Source organism: Urocitellus parryii, chromosome 8 (genome assembly GCF_045843805.1).
Source record: "Urocitellus parryii isolate mUroPar1 chromosome 8, mUroPar1.hap1, whole genome shotgun sequence".
NCBI lineage: Eukaryota > Metazoa > Chordata > Mammalia > Rodentia > Sciuridae > Urocitellus > Urocitellus parryii.
The window spans coordinates 21,086,342-21,102,694 of record NC_135538.1 but is presented as its reverse complement, the minus strand read 5'-3'; the positions used below and the strand labels follow the sequence as shown (position 1 = coordinate 21,102,694).

General features: G+C 37.2%; 1 protein-coding gene across 5 annotated transcripts in view; it reads left to right on the top strand.

Annotated features, from left to right (window-relative positions):
• Nucleotides 1-16,353, top strand: part of Utrn (utrophin) — a 514,146-nt gene that overhangs the window by 369,784 nt on the left and 128,009 nt on the right. For all 5 annotated transcript variants that reach the window (XM_026397636.2, XM_026397635.2, XM_077801941.1 and 2 more), the window contains one exon: nt 1,244-1,400. In XM_026397636.2, the coding sequence (XP_026253421.2) occupies nt 1,244-1,400 (157 nt within the window). The remainder of the gene's footprint in view (nt 1-1,243; nt 1,401-16,353) is intronic.

The window sequence follows — 16,353 nt, the reverse complement described above, 5'->3', positions numbered from 1 at the left end:
CATTGTGTAAGAAGGCTACATCTGTGTTTAATCAGCCTTGCCCCTCTAACCTGAAAGACCATAGACAATCAAGATAATTCCATTTCTTTAGATTAGTCTTTGGGTCCACATACATGGTTGTCCACTGGGGTAATGCATGACTGAGGAAAGCCCCATTCCTTGAGTCTCTGGAGTCTCTTTTGACTGATCCATATTTTCAAATCCAACCCACCTGTAGGTTTGAGGCTGCCTATGTGGACTTTCTCTAGAGCCCTAACAAGAGCAGGATGGAATTTGTGATTCTGCACTTTGATTCTCAAGAGCTTTTGCTCATACTTAAACATGATCCACAAAAACATATATTAGTGGTTATGAAGTTCTTAAAGATCTGAGGGTGCAATTCCATGCTAAAAATAAAAATTATTATTGAAACAAAGATATCACCTTTAAAAATATAAATTACTATAATAATGATTATTGCCCAGTTCTTTTTATGCAAATATCCATTTGTCAGTGGACATCAATCAGACTTAAGTGAAATGGTATCCTGGCCAAGCAATGCTTTATTGTTGTCCAATAATTTGAGCTCAATTTTGATAATGTTCAGCTTTCAGTATTTTGTTTGGTTGTAACAGATGTCAAGGCAGTAGTGGTATTATTTCCCAAAGATTAGTCATTTTGGGGGGGTTTGGTTTTTTACTTTTGAAAAGAAAAATGTTATGTAAATATTCAGATAGTACAAGTGTGTGTGTGTGTTTCTGTATAAATGATTGGTGTTTACTTTGTTTTCAGTGGTATCCACATTTGGTCTGTACCTCTGTAAACATTTTATATGCATATAATTATCTTCCTCCTTCCATATATATATATATATATATATATATATATATATAGAGAGAGAGAGAGAGAGAGAGAGAGAGAGAGAGAAATATTTGTCTGTGCATATATACTATAAATATATTCTAGCTAAACTACCAACACTTGGTCTCTAATTTTGCATTATGTCACAAACATCCTTCCTGAAAGCCTCACATTCTTGTCTCTATGGTGTGAAGGTATATGTCTTAAATTTTGGTTAAGATTAACAACATATTCTTTAGAGATTTTAGCTGATTCAAAGTAACTATTTCTTACAGGAAATACTTTTTTCTACAAATGAACAGCTGTTGGTCATATAAGATTATTAGGCTAAAGGAAGGTTTATAATTTTGTGAATTATATAATCCAAACTGCTAAATGTGGTCAGTATTCTCTCTCTCCACAGGGCCCATTTGGAGGCCAGTGCCGAGAAGTGGAACAGGTTGCTGGCGTCTTTAGAAGAACTGATCAAATGGCTGAATATGAAAGATGAAGAGCTTAGAAAACAGATGCCTCTTGGAGGGGATGTTCCAGCCTTACAGCTCCAATATGACCACTGTAAAGTAAGTTGAACCCTTATGGCAGTAGTGTGTGTGTGTGTGTGTGCGTGTGTGTGTGTGTGTTTTAAGTGTAGTGAAGTAAATACTTCATAAATCTAGAAAAATGTAAAAGTTGAACTGATTTTCACGGGTTTTACCCCCTTCTGCTTCTAATTGTCAGTACTTAGGCATTTTATTTAAACTGCATTCGTTGCCTACATTTGTTTCACATTAAGTTGTCTCTTCACGTTTAACTAAAATTTTTTCAACGGTGCATGTATTGGAATGGGGTGTAGCCTAGAATGTGTGAGGACTGTCTTTGATCCCCAGAACCACCCCCCCCCACCACACACACACATGGTACAGGTGTCTAAAGCATATTGCTTTTAGCATCTCATGAAATGTATTTAACTTTCTAATATATTCTGGAATGGTAATGTAGTATGTTGGGAACATTTTAAACTACATGCTCATCTTAAATTCAGCAGTTATGTAATCATAAAGAATTACAAACTAGGTCTGGGAGTGAGCTCCATGATAGAGAACCTACCTAACTACAGACAAAAAGAGTCACAGACGGTTTCATTGATGTGAAATGAAAGTGAAAAAATAAAGACTTGCAGTAAATCAATAGGATAGATCTAAGTTTTGCTGTTGTTGTGGGGGTTCCGGGGACCAAACCAGGGCCACTCCCATGGTAGGAAAGAACTCTACTTCTGAGCCATGTTTCCAGCCTATAGAATTAAATTTTAAAACAAGTAAAGACCATAATAGTTAATATTATGTTATATGCTTTATTTTCTGAATTTAGACTTTTCTTTCAATTACATTTTTATTTTTCTCAAAGGACTATTTCTTTTCTTTTTTTTTTTTTGTAGGTTCTCTCTTTTTTATTTATTTTTCTCTCTTTACATTCTTTTTTTTTTTATTGTTGGTCGTTCAAAACATTACATAGTTCCTCATACATCATATTTCACAGTTTGATTCAAATGAGTTATGAACTCCCAATTTTATCCCGTATACAGATTGCTGTATCACATCAGTTACCCTTCCATTGATTGACATATTGCCTTTCTAGTGTCTGATGTATTCTGCTGTCTGTATTATTCTCTACTATCCCCCCTCCCCTCCCCTCCCCTCCCCTTTTCTCTCTCTACCCCTTCTACTGTAAATCACTTCTTTCAAAGGACTATTTCTATTTATACTTTTACTCTGGTTAGAACTGATAGACTATCTTCAGCTGACACATGGTTAGATCCTTGAATTTTAAAAACTTCTTCACCATGTCTAGGTTCTATTAATATATTTAATATCCTTTACATTATTTTCTCACATATTGCATATCACCCTATTTTATTGTATTTTTTATTATTCACATACAGTACAAATTCACATTCTAAATCTGTACATTTTAATGTGACATTAGATTCTGTTCCCAGCTGAAAAATGATAAACGCAAACACTTTATTCTTTTCAAGGAAGATAACATCTATTTAATAAGTTGCTATACTACAAATGACATGACCTTGAAATTTATTTTATTTTGAATTCTTGTGACTAAGTGATTAAAATTACTATTTGAGTATTTTTTCTCCTACTTGAAAAGAGAATATGATAGAGAAATAGCTCTAAGATAAGAGAAAGGAAGATATTGTTGGCATATGATATACAAAATAATAATAGAAGATTTAAAATTACTGATTTAAGAAAATCACATTTTCTCCTTTCTTTTTTTTTATCTTTCTCCTCTATTAATTATTCATATTCCTTTTTTGTGGGCTCAGGTATTAGTGATGAAATAGAATAATACAGAACTCTTTGAATAGCAATGCTCTGCATGGAATAAAAGCTGCTTATGATCATGTGCTAGCTTTGATTAAGAACCAAATTTTAAGGTAGGGAATGATTTTCCTCAGATAGCCTTGGCCTTAGCACATAAAGTGCATGTCAGCCTTCCCAGTCAGTTCTGGCTGTTTGTTATCTCCGTCTCCTGGCGAGGCTGCCTGGCTTTGCATTGTATTTCACTCTATTTTGTAGCACTGCATGCACTTCCTGTGCTTCAAGCTCTTAGCCTCTCATTTAAGTAGTAAAGATAATCATGATAATGATGTTGGCTCATTTATTCTTCAGTTATTTTTTGAGTACCTCATATGCACCAGGCACTATTCTAGTCACTGGTGGTCTCACCTGATTCTGAGTAAGAGAGAAGTACTGGACCAATAGGCAATAAGATGTCATATGTCCTATAGTAATAACTGCTATGGAAAAAAATAAAAGGATGTTATGGGGAGAGAGGAAGATAGGAGATTATAGCAGAGGTGATTTTTATGTGGAGTAGGTCAGGAAAATGCCACAACTGGTGTGGTCTTTGAACAGAGGCAGAGATAAGTGAGGTAGTCATCAGTTCTGCTCTCTGGGGCAGATGAAGCACAAAGGCCATAGAGGCATCGATGTTCAGGGCAAAGGTGAGGAACAGCATGGAGAGCAGGTGGTTGAAGCCATTGAGCCAAATGAAGAGGCAAAGTAGGAGATGAGCAGGTGGGAGGAAGGGGTGCAGATCACATAGGTTCTCCCAAGTTCTTTAAAGGACTTTAGCTTTTACTCTGAGATGGGAAGCCATGGAAGGTTTTGTATTGATAGTGATGTGATCTGATTTACATTATGTAAAATTAGATGTTGAAATATGAAGAATAGACTAGAGAGGAGTGCAGTAATCATGCGGGGATGTTGTGACTTGGGTGAGAGTAACTGGTTTCTGAACACATTCGGAAAGAACCAATAGAATTTCTTGGTGGGTGGAATATATGGGATGGGAGAGAAAGAGTCAAAGGTATCAGGAGACAAAGGTTTCTGGACAACTGGAAAATGGATCGCCATTTAGATGGGGAGGGGGAATTGCTGTAGAAACCTGGAGAAAAGAATTTGTTTTTTGACATGTTAAGTGTAAGGTGTTAATTAGGAGGTTGTTTATACAAACCTGGAGTTGAGGGAAAAGTCAGGACTAGAGCCAAACTTGTTACCACGTATCAGCCATAGGATTGGTTGAGATCACTTAGGGAGTGATTATAGTTAGAAAAATGAATTATAAAGAAAGGTCCCTGAGGAACCCCAGCTTTAGACATTGAGAAGATGAGGAGACTGAGAAGGAGAGCCAAGAGAGAAGAGACTCTAGGCCTCCAAAGGAAGAGCTATGTTGTGAAGGAGACTATGGATACAAGGGTCAAGTATTTTTGAGAAATGAATCGTATAAGGACAGAACATTATCCATCCAAGGACAGACGTGTGGATCTCAAATGAGAGTCATTTCAGTGGCATGATGCATTTGGAAGTGTGATTGGAGTGGATTCCAGAGAGAATATGAACAGAAGTACAGAAAACCATTTTAAGAACTTTTACAAGAAAGATACCAAGAACTGGAGCCTTAGAGGGAGATCCAATGTGGGTTGGAGTGATGTCTTTACAGGCTGAAGAATGATTCAGCATCCTGCGTGCTCCTGGGGACGATCCTACAGGAGGGGAAAAGCCAGTGACACAGAAGAGAGAGTCTGCTGTAAAACAGTGACAGGATGGGTCCAGTGTACCAGTGGCTCAGCTGGCCTTGTAAGAGGGCAAAGCATTTATCCTTTTAACAGGAGAGTGTGGAATAGAGGGGTGGATAATAATAGGTTGGTGGATTTGGGTGTGGGAACATTTAGATGTTCTCAATGAAATAAGAAGCAAGAGTATCCACTAAATTTGAGAAGGAAGGAGATGTGGAGGTTAGAGGAGAGAAGAGATAAAAATTCAGTCCAGAAGTAGGTAGATTAACAAACTAGCAATTTCTAGCAAAACTGCAAGACAACATTAAGGGCTGGCTTGAGGTCAGTGATGGATTAAAAGTGAGAACAATTAGTGTGAATGGTTTTCTTCACCCATGTTTAGTTGCTCCAGTGAAAGTGGGGAATTCCCCAGAAAGTTGAATATAGCCAAGCAGAGGTGATGAGGAGAGGGCAAGGGAGAAAAAGGAGTATAAAGGAGTTGCAGTAATGATGGAACATGGACTCAACTTTGGGAAAAGGGAGGTATGACATACGAGAGAGGTGAGGGTCAGGAGTAAGGTGATAGAAGTCAATGAGTTGGAGCCACCAGAGGGGCTTGGGTAATTGTTTGAGTTGGGAGACTGGGGGAGGAAACTGTAAGGAGAGCAAGTGGTAGGTAAAGAAGACATCTCAAAAATCAAGTTCATGGAGGGGTGAATTTTCTGCTACTGACATTATTCAATGTCTTTTTGTGTAAGTGAGTTGTAGGGACAGGTTAGGGAACAGGGTCCTTGGAGGAGAGCCAGTCAAGAGTTGAGATGCCAGGCTACTGGGAAGATCATCTACTGGGTAAAGAACCACCATATGACCCAGCCATCTCACTCCTTGATCTATATCCAAAGGATTTAAAATCAGCATACTATAGTAATGCAGCCACATCAATGTTCATGGCAGCTCAATTCATAATAGCTAAACTGTGGAAGCAACCTAGATGCCCTTCAATAGATGAATGGATAAAGAAACTGTGTTATATATACACAATGGAATGTTATTCAGCATTAAAAGAGAATAAAATCATGGCATTTACAGGTAAAGGGATGGAGTTGGAGAATATCATGCTAAGTTAAGTAAGCCAGTTCCCCCAAACCAAAGGCCAGATGTTCTCTCTGATAAGTGGATGCTGATCCACAATGGGGAGGGGTGGGGAGCATGGGAAAAGTAGTGGAACTTTGGGCAAAGCGGAGGGAGGGCGGGGAGGGTGCATGGGGGCAGGAAAGATGGTGGAATGGAATGCGAAGGAATCATTACCCTAGGTACATGTATAATTACACGTAGGTTGTGATGCTACATCGTGTATAGCCAGAGAAATGAAAAGTTGTGCTGCAGTTGTGTATAGTGACTCAAAATGCATTCTGCTATCATATATAACTAATTAAAATGAATAAATAAAAATAAAATAAAGCTTCAAGTCAAAAAGAAAGAAAGAAATTCTCTGAGCAGGAGGGAGAGCCAGATACCAAAATGATAATCATGAGAAGGAAGAGTCCTGGTAGTATGTTTCAGGAGTCTAACCTAGAAATAGTGTTTTCAGTTTTCATTTGGATTATATTTTATTGAACTGCTTCTATTTGCCAGCACCATTCTGAGCACTAGGAACATATTCTCGTGGTTTTGTTTTTGTCTTTATTTATTTCTGTCCCCTCTTTTTTGCTCACCAATGTCACTTTCCTGGCTTAATTGATGGAAAAAAATTGAAAACATCTTTCTTACACTATATTTTTCTTTAGGGGCTTTCTGAAAATGGCAAAAAAAAGAGCATTAAAATATTATTCTCAAGGACTAATATTTTAGTATGTAGTGCTTTCTACCAAATCACCACTCAGCATGCATTAGTTCAGTAAATTAATTCTTAAAGTTTATAGAAAAACTTCACCAGTTATCTTTTTCCCTGGAGAACACAATCCAGTACAGAAGAGTGTGCTTGTGAGAGGGGTAAGCATTCTATATAGGTCGCTGCTGAAGTAGCCGGTCCAGAGGATTTGGCGATCCTCTCCAGGGTGGCCTTCACATATTCATAAATATATTAATTGGCTTTGCGTCTGATTTTGCCCCCATGAATTAAACAGAAAGGAAAAACTTGAGGGAAGAAATAAAAGCTTAAAGCAATGTTTCCCCATATTTTCTTCTTGGGCTGTAACATTTGCTATTGCTTTGTGAATAAAGGCTTGGAAGACTGGAGTTCATCCGTCCTTTGTTCACATAAGACACAAGGTCTCTAATGTAGGAAATATCCTGAGAGCTATATGAGGCCATGGGGTGTCAGATGCACTGGAGAGGGTTAGGGAGTGGTAGTTCCTTCCCCATATTTGTGATAATTTGGGTTAAAGAAGGGAATAAGCATTATATCTAAGGAATATGGTAGCAGAAATCACACTGAGGCAGAATGAAAATACCTTATTTTAAGATCCAGCTTTGTTACTGACTATCCAGGTGACCCTGAAAGTTATCTGACTTACCCAGCTTTAGTTTCCAGAGCAATGGGAATAATAAGCAGTGAAGTTCATACAGGCTGCTGTAACAAAATTAATAAACTAGGTTGCTTATGAACAATGGGAATTTATTTCTCAGACTTCGGAAGGCTGAAGTGCAAGATGCAGGCCTGGGTAGATTTGGTGTCTAGGGAGGGTCTGTTGCTGGTGCACAGACATGGCTGCTCTTGGGGAAAGGGACTCACAGGGCACTAGTCCCATTTGTGGAGCTCCCTCCCTCATGAGCTCATCACTTCCCTAAGATCCCACCTCTGAACATTGTTGCTCTGGGATGGATTTCAACATATGAAATGGAGGTGGGGGAGGATGCAAACATTCAGACCCTAGCAAGCAGCTTCTATTTGTTTACACAGAATTGTTCTGAGAATCATACGAAATAATGTAAATGACAGTCATTTAGAATTTGTAAAATGCCGTAGGATAGTGGATTATTTTACCAACCCATGTGTATTGGTAAAAGCAGCTTTCTTTCCCAACTACTACGAGAAATGTTTTAAACTCTATCATTATAAATATACATAATTGCTATTAATACTAATTTATATTAATATAAACATACATTACTGTCATAGAGCTAGTCATTATGCAATAGTACAATTAAGGCAATATTCAAAGAAATGAGATACCTATGTGTAATTATTTACTTTTTTGGGTGAACATCACCAGCTGTAATCATTGGGGAGTCTTAGTTCAGCTAAAGCTTTGTATCCAGTAATTCCCTTTCTTGAATTTAATTAATAGTTTTTAGCCAGTGTAACCCAAAGATAATTTTCTAATTTATCTCACATCTTCCCTTGAAATCACTACTTCTTGTGGGGTATGTGTGTGGTTGCTCTATGTTTTGAGACAGCTTTCTTTTTTAAGTGGAAAAAGGTATGTCTTGGTGCCTTGGATGCATATAGAGTAGTTACTATTTGGGCTAGAAAACTGTTAATTGCTGTTAAACTGTTAATTGCTCCTGTAATAATAAGACCTGATATCAGTCATGTGAAGAATTTAAATAATACTTAGACATCTGATTATTTTACCTTTATCACTAGTACTTTACATGTTCAAGTTGGCAGAACATTTTTATATTTTTTACTTATTTTTGCTCTTCACATTTGGAAAACAGGATAGTGTCCTATATTTTAAGCCATCTTATGTTGGTCATTTAGCACACAGAATTAGGTAGACCTGGTTTCAATCCTACCTCCTCTACTTGTTAGCTTTGTGATTAGGCTTTAGGGTATTAAGTCTCTTTAGTCCTTAGTTTTGGGCCATCAGAAAGCATAAAACACTTAGCATAGTATATATAGTAAGTGCTCAATAATCAAAAGCTGTTGGACTTATCTTTGAATTTATACATTTTTAATTTTAATTGCTATAAGTCTGCATTTTATATTTTTCCTTAAATTCATTGTTTGAGCACTATAAGTTTTAGCACTTTAACTTAAATTTATCATTTTAGCCTACTAGTTGGTAGCTTAAAAGATACCTTAGGCTTCTCAAGAAAATAGATGAAGTCATTAAGACAACAATATTTTGGAGAAATGAATGTAAAGATTGGGACATAATTTGTTTCTTATTTTTAATGAAAAAACAGCTTATCATGGAAGTCCAAGCCTAAGGACATTTCTGCATGAATTGCCTTTGATGAGTTTATCAAAAATTAAGAGACAAATTATAAATGTTCAACATGAGTCTAAATGCCTACAAAGCTATCAATCCCTAAATGTTGCCATAATTTATAAGGAAACAAAATTAATATACACTATCTTATATTTATGTTTACATGACTTTATCCTGAGTTCCATCTGCTTTCGCAGTATGGAAACTACTAGGAGACCCATGTCTCAGATTTATGCTTGCAGTCATCCTGTAACTTAAGGAATGGTTTATAGGAAGTCGTAATCTCAGTCATTTGATTCTTGCCTATATGTATCCTGGTCATTTATATGTTCGTGAAATTGAATTGATACTTTTTCATAGCTATATTTTGGTAATGGCACTGTCAGTCATTTCATTATCTGTCTTTCCATCCATCCATCCATCTATCCATCCATTTACTCACAATATTCTCTGAATGCCTTATATGATAAAATTGATGCTTAAAAACAGTAAGTAAGCCTCAGCTTCTGTACCTCAATGATATATTTTAATAATTCATTTTCCTAAAAGCTCTGGGCTTGGTTTGTTGGCTGTATCCAAAGGGAATATACATATTAATTTTTAGGTAAAGTCTCTGAGACTTCCAATTAGAATGATATTGTGAGGTCATGCTTCAAAGTACTCCAGTTTATAAACATCTAGCAATTATAGTAAGATATAAAAAACCCAAACCAAACATAACACAGTTGGGCTCCAAAACATGACAAACATTCTGTAACAAGAAACAAAGCAAAAAAAAAAAAAAATAGCTAATGAGGTTGATGCCACTGGAAAAATGTAGCAGCCCTGGGTGATGAGCTGGGAGAAATTCTCTGCATAGTCTCTGCTCCAAACCTGTCATCCATGTTGAAATGAGTGATGGATGTATTGTCACCATTTCATTCTTCAATACTATGATATTTTGAAACATCAGTATTTTGGATTCAGTAAAATGCCTTTACTTTTGGGTGTTTTAACCAGTGACTTAGAGCATTGATATATTTTCAGCAATATCAGTAATAAATATTTTTTCAGTGCTTTACTGATGTATATACATAGGCAGGTTTATTAAATGATAGTAATGATAATGATAGTGTCATAGGGCTCTGTGAGCAAAATGTTTGGCCTGTGGTCTGACATACAGTAAACACTAAGTAAATGGGATCTCCTATCTCCTCCTGTAGTTGTTGAGGGCTTCTCTTGATGACTTTGGTCATTTTCAGTTTGTTTAAAACTCTCTAGGATATATAAGTTGTTTCAATTAAAATACTACTGTATTAATGCCTGTTATTTACCATCCAATACAGCTCAATACAATAGAACTAGCCCCATTTCTATCTAGAATTAATTTGTTAAGTTAGACAAGGTTCACATGCCAGTCTTTACAAGTTGGGTAAACTGTACAATCATATTATTTTTCTCATGTCGGTACATGTTTAATTCCTTCAAATGTTAAAATACTACTTTATATTGTAGTATTTTTAATGACTTTTTAAAAATGAATGAAACTGGATGTGGAGGCGCACATCTGTAATCCCAGCAACTCAGGAGGTTGAGGCAGGAGGATCTTAAGTTCAAGGACAGCCTCAGCAACTTAGGGGAGACCCTGTCTAAAAATAAAAAGGGCTGGGGATTAGCTCAGTTGCAAAGTGCCCTTAGGTTCAATCTCCAGTACCTAAATAAATAAATAAATGGATAAAGTTGAATCATCATATCTAATGACTGAAATCAAATTCTCAGTATCATTTTATAAGTTTTGTAGAAAGGTCATTTATGTGCAACTCTGCTCTCAAGAATGTGAAATTTCCATTTAATCAACAATTACCTATAAAGTACCTGCAATATATATAGTGTTAATATATGATGCTATGCATTTACTTTTGTCAGATACCTGAAGATGGATAAAATACAAAAGCAGTTTTTATTATTTAATTCACCCTTTATTTTCATAACAATGTAAATTCTGAGTTATGTAGGTGCAATTATCAGAACTTTAACACACTTTCTCTGATAAAATGCAAGTTTGGTTTTAGAAAAGAAATCACCAAGAATAATTAAAATACACCATTCAGGTATAATTTATTTTATGTGTGTCCTTTCCCTTAGGGCTACTGTGTCCTTTGCTTAACCTGAATTCATTCCCATATTCAAATCTGATTACATAAGAATCAGGACATTTGGGCCTTAAACTGAATTGCCAAGATCATAAATCTTACCTGTTAAAATAACAAATTCTAACATTATCTTTAAAACAACAACACTTCATCATTAAATTCAGGCTTAGTGTGTGTGTGTGTGTGTGTGTGTGTGTGTGTGTGTGTGTGTGGCTTTCCACCTAAGAAAGTAATCTGAAACTCAACCTGAAGCCTGTAATTTTCAGGTCTTGCTGTGTCAGGAGGCTTATGTATGGTGGCAAATTGGCTTTATTCTAAAATTTTAAGAAATTGGTTTCAAGGTCCCCTCCAATCTTTTTCACCTCTGCTGGTGTCTTTCTTATCAAAGGCACAGCTCTAAGGTCCAGGAGTAAAGCTTCTGCTTATGCGCATGCCTGAGGCCAAGCCGAAGTTGTCTAAGCAAGCCTATGCCTACCTGCCACACCCTGCTTAGCTGTCTGCACCTCACCTTGTCTCCTATGCTTGATAGATGAAACTATCTGTCTATGGAACCTCACTTCAAAGGCCCACAGAATATCCAAGTTTAGAGGATATGAGGCAGCCCTAATAGCTGTCATTCTCTGATGGTGAAATTCAGAGTGGACTGCAATTGTAACCAAGAAATAACAGCCTATAAAACTAATCATCCCAGTCTTAATGAACGACTTCTGGACATATTTAACCTACAGATAATGTTTTTCATCCAGCAGTTCATTTATTGACTCTGAAATCACCTATGTTGCTCCTGATGTTTGTCACATTGCTGGGTACTGAGCACATATCAGTTTACAGGATGTTTTTTTGCTGTCACAGAATGTACTGCTTAGGAGCAGAGACAGACTTTATAGTCAGTAACTACAGTAGATATCAAAAGCCTTGGAGTTGTGGGCATGGACACAGCCAGGGAGGCAGAGATGGATCATGCCCGTTTGTACTTGCAAAGACTAGGAAAGGTTCCATAGAGCAAGTAACCTTGGAGGTGAAAGAGACCTTGAAATAAGTAAAAAGTCACTAGACTGTTTTCCAGACTGGGGGAGAAAAACCTGCAAAATACCCATTGTATGTCTGAGAGTACACAGTAGAGTGAAAGTGCACCTTTTTTCATTATCCATAGGGTGAGGCTGAAAGAGAAAGAATATACAAGCTTAGCACCTAGTACAGTGGCTGGTAATGGTAGGTATTTGCTGGAGGGGGTACATTTATGTGTGCATGTATTTTTACAAATATAAGGAAGAATACCATCTTATTATTATGAGAAAACTAGAGGATTCCTGTCCTGATTTTAGCATTCATACTTGGTATTCTCATTCAGGTATTATTTTTTATGTCAGTGGGATAGAACCAAAATGAATGTATACATTAACTGTTCATTTAGGAACATTAACCAAAAAACTTATACAAACACTATGAAAAATATTTATTTATATTTTGTCTGTGTACCAATGGGAATGAAGCTTGTTTTCTTTCCCCTTTCTTCATGTAGTTTTATTAGTGCTATCAAACTTAATGACTCTTCTGCCCTTTTTTGCTGTCATGCTATAATGACTTCACATCCATATATGCTGATTTAGCTTTTAAAGCAAGTTGGGGAAAAAAAGTAAATTACATTCTAGCAGATTCTCCTTATGTTTGTATCATTTATTTTTTTTCCTGTTTGTATTCTCCAATAAACAGTTAAGTGCTTTTTGAAACCCAGAGCTGAAGAAACCTGCTGTACCAGCAATGCCTCTAATTTGTGATAGTTTAGAGCCTGTGTTGCCAGTGTCAGCTCCTTGAGCATCCTATGCAGTTGCACAGGGCCCCATCTTGGAAGGAATCTGCTTGGCTGAATGCTCCGCTGCTGCCTTCTTGAGATCCTTGGACAGAATGTTTGGACAAGGGGCTGTGCAGTTTCACGTTGCCCTGGGGTCTGCAATTGTATAGCCAGACCAGTTTGCGTCAAAAACATTCATGTATATACTCTGACGTACATAACGCTTTTAGAATAATGAAAGACCCTGAAAACATACTTAACTGAGCATCTTCTGCTTCCTCGAGTCAGCCACGCGGAGCCCCCACTCTGAGTTACTTGCTCTTCCTTGTAACATGTCACATCTGTTTGTTTTCAGTTATCACTTTTCCTGGTGTCTCACTAACTATTTCTCTGCATGTTTCTTTATCTAACTTCCAGGATGCTGTGTTTTCCTGATCTAGTTCTCATCTCACGGGTCGCTTCTTCACAGTCTCCTGTTCTGGTCCCTTCTGCTGTCCTCGGGATCCTCTAAAATTGGGATGCCCCAGGGATCAGTCTGTGCCAGTTCCTTCATGCTCACCCTTTCCTGGATTTAGATTTCACCTCTGTGCCAACCACTCCCCAATATATATTATTCATTTCTCCCTGAGACTCTAATGGACATTGCTTACTTAATATGGCCAAACTGAATTCCTGAACTGGCCCTTCAGATTTGTTCTACCCAGGCTTCCCTATTTCAGTTGACAGGTAAAAATAACAATCACTAATAATAATAATAATAACAACAACAACAACATCTTTCTCTCACCCTCATTCTGTTAGGAAATCCTGTTGGTTCTCTGTTCAAAACACAGACTCTGAGTCCGCTGCCTCTCACCACGCATCTGTCTCTGGGATGCTGGGCACAGCAGCCAGAGTGTTCCTATTAAGATAAATGGAACCCTGCAGAGGCTTCCCTGGGATTTGTAGTAAAAGCCATAGTCCTCAGAATGGTCTATGAGGCCCTGTGTGGTCTGCCCTACCTCCTGCACAAACCTTGCTCATCTCATCTCTTGCTGTTTTCTCTGACACACTGGTTTCAGCCCCTGTTCGCCTACTGTGGTTTCATTCACAGTTCCCTTCCCTGTCCTAGGCCTAGAGTCCTCTGTCCCTGGAGTCGCTGTGGTTAACACCTTCATGGATTTTAGAAGCTTGCTCAAAGCACCTTCACACAGCGCCCACCCAGACAGTCCTATGGAATCACTGCCACCCTGGGGAGGTGTCTGATCTCTTTCCCTGCTCTACCTCCTTCTCATCCCTACAATTATCATCTTCTAACATCACTACTTGTCTCCTATTGTCTCTTTGTCTATATCTGGTAGACCAGATGCTAATAAATTCTTGTTGAATGCTGAGTTAAATCTACCTGAAGGGAACAACAGTTTTGAGGTAGGAATATTCCTTTGGTCTTTTTACCTCTCAGTGATCCTTCTTTACTTCTGTATATTCTGAAGAATGTTACAGTTTGAAAATATTTCTACTTTAGATGGTTGAACCTTTAACAAATATAATGGCTCACTTAGAAATATAATCTATGGTTGTTTCTTGAGAGCTTGAAATAGTTGTAGTTATATGAACTATTTGAACTATAGGAAAACTCATCAGGGCGCTTGCATGCCGGGCAGGTGCTCTATAATGGAGCCACACCCCCAGCCCCTTTTTCTATCTTAATATCATCTAAATTGTTCAACGCTGGAGTAAGAAGGATACTTATGTGAGGGAAAATAGATTGAAATGTCTTTGATTAGTGAGATAGCTTCTAAAATACACTTTATTATTTTACCTGTATGTTCTGAATGCTGCCAGATGCACCCAGTGTTTGTGCCTCCCCAGTCCCCAAAATTTGAACCTTGGAAAGCTAGATGAGCTAACCTTCTTAACAAACACAGTGAGTAGCTTAAACGTATGGAGGTGTGTTATTCAGTGACTTAAACGTTGTGTTTTACATCTTATAAATAAATCTAGCTTCATAGAGGTTGTCAGAGTAGAATATAATGGGAAAGTTTTATAATTGTTAAAGATATAAAAGTAGACCTGTAAAATATTTGTAATTCTTAATAATGTGTTTCTTTAAAAGTTGTCATTGGGGTCTGGGGTATGGCTAAGTCGTAGATTACCTGCCTGGCATGCATGAGACCCTAGGCTTCACCCCAACCACTGCCATTTAAACAAACAAACAAACAAACAAAACAACCCCCCCCCCAAAAAAAAAGCCTTCCTGTTTGCTCTGGGTTGTGGTTCAGTGGTAAGGTACTTGTCTAGCATGTAAGAGACCCTGGTTTGATCTCTAGCACTGGAAAGAAAAAAAAGTAGTAATCTGTTCAAAAGGTCTGTTATACAGCATGGTGACTATTAAAACAATGTTTTATATTCTTACAAATTGCTGAAAGAGAAAATTTTGTGTTCTCACCATACAGAAATTAAGTATGTGAGGTAATGCGTATGTTAATTAGCTTGATTTAGCCTGTCTACAATGGATACATATTTCAAAGCAACATGTTTTTAAGATGTCTATACATTTTTATTTCTCAATTAAAAATGAATAAAATAAAAATAAATTAGTTAAAATTTTTCATTTGAAAAGTAATTTCCTTAATGATCAATGAGCCCTATTTCATTGGGTTATCTTTTTTAAAAGTGTTATTTTTAATTTGAAAATAATGTATTACAGATTTGCTAAAATAAAGAACAAAAATTGACCATCATTTTACCACTGTACCGCAAACATTTTTATTTTGCATGATTTTCCTTTTGCATATCCACCTTTCACATTTTTAATGGGGAGCATAGTTTTTATCGTATTTCTCTCTCAGATTTATGCCATGCTCATTTCTTCACGTTGCTATGTGGTCATTATCACCATAATTTTTCAAGGTTACATAGTGGTCCCCGGTGTGGTTAGACCATAGTAAGCCTAAATATTTTCCAGGTGTTGGATATTTTAAGTTGCTTCCAATTTTTTAAAGCCATAAATAATGTTGTAATGAACACTTTTGTACTTGTAGCTTTTCCGGCTTCATTTTCTTAAGATCTATCCTCAAAGGTGAAATACTTGTTTCACACAATATGACCAAAGTAATGACTCTTGATATATTGCCAACCTCCTTTCCCAAATGATTGAACCAATTTTCTGCCTCCAGCAACCCATGAAAGCACAGCCTCACTGCACCCTCATCTGTGATTTCTCATTTCCAGTCCTCTTTACTGTGGACCAACCGTGTGTTGTTAGTGGTTGTTGAAATTGTGATATTCCATGGCAGTCTAGAAATTTAGAAAGCCATTTCAGGGTACCAGACTTCTGGTTCAAGTTTCTTTCCTCTCAGAGAGAGGGAAGAGGAGAGAATTTCCTGGATGTTT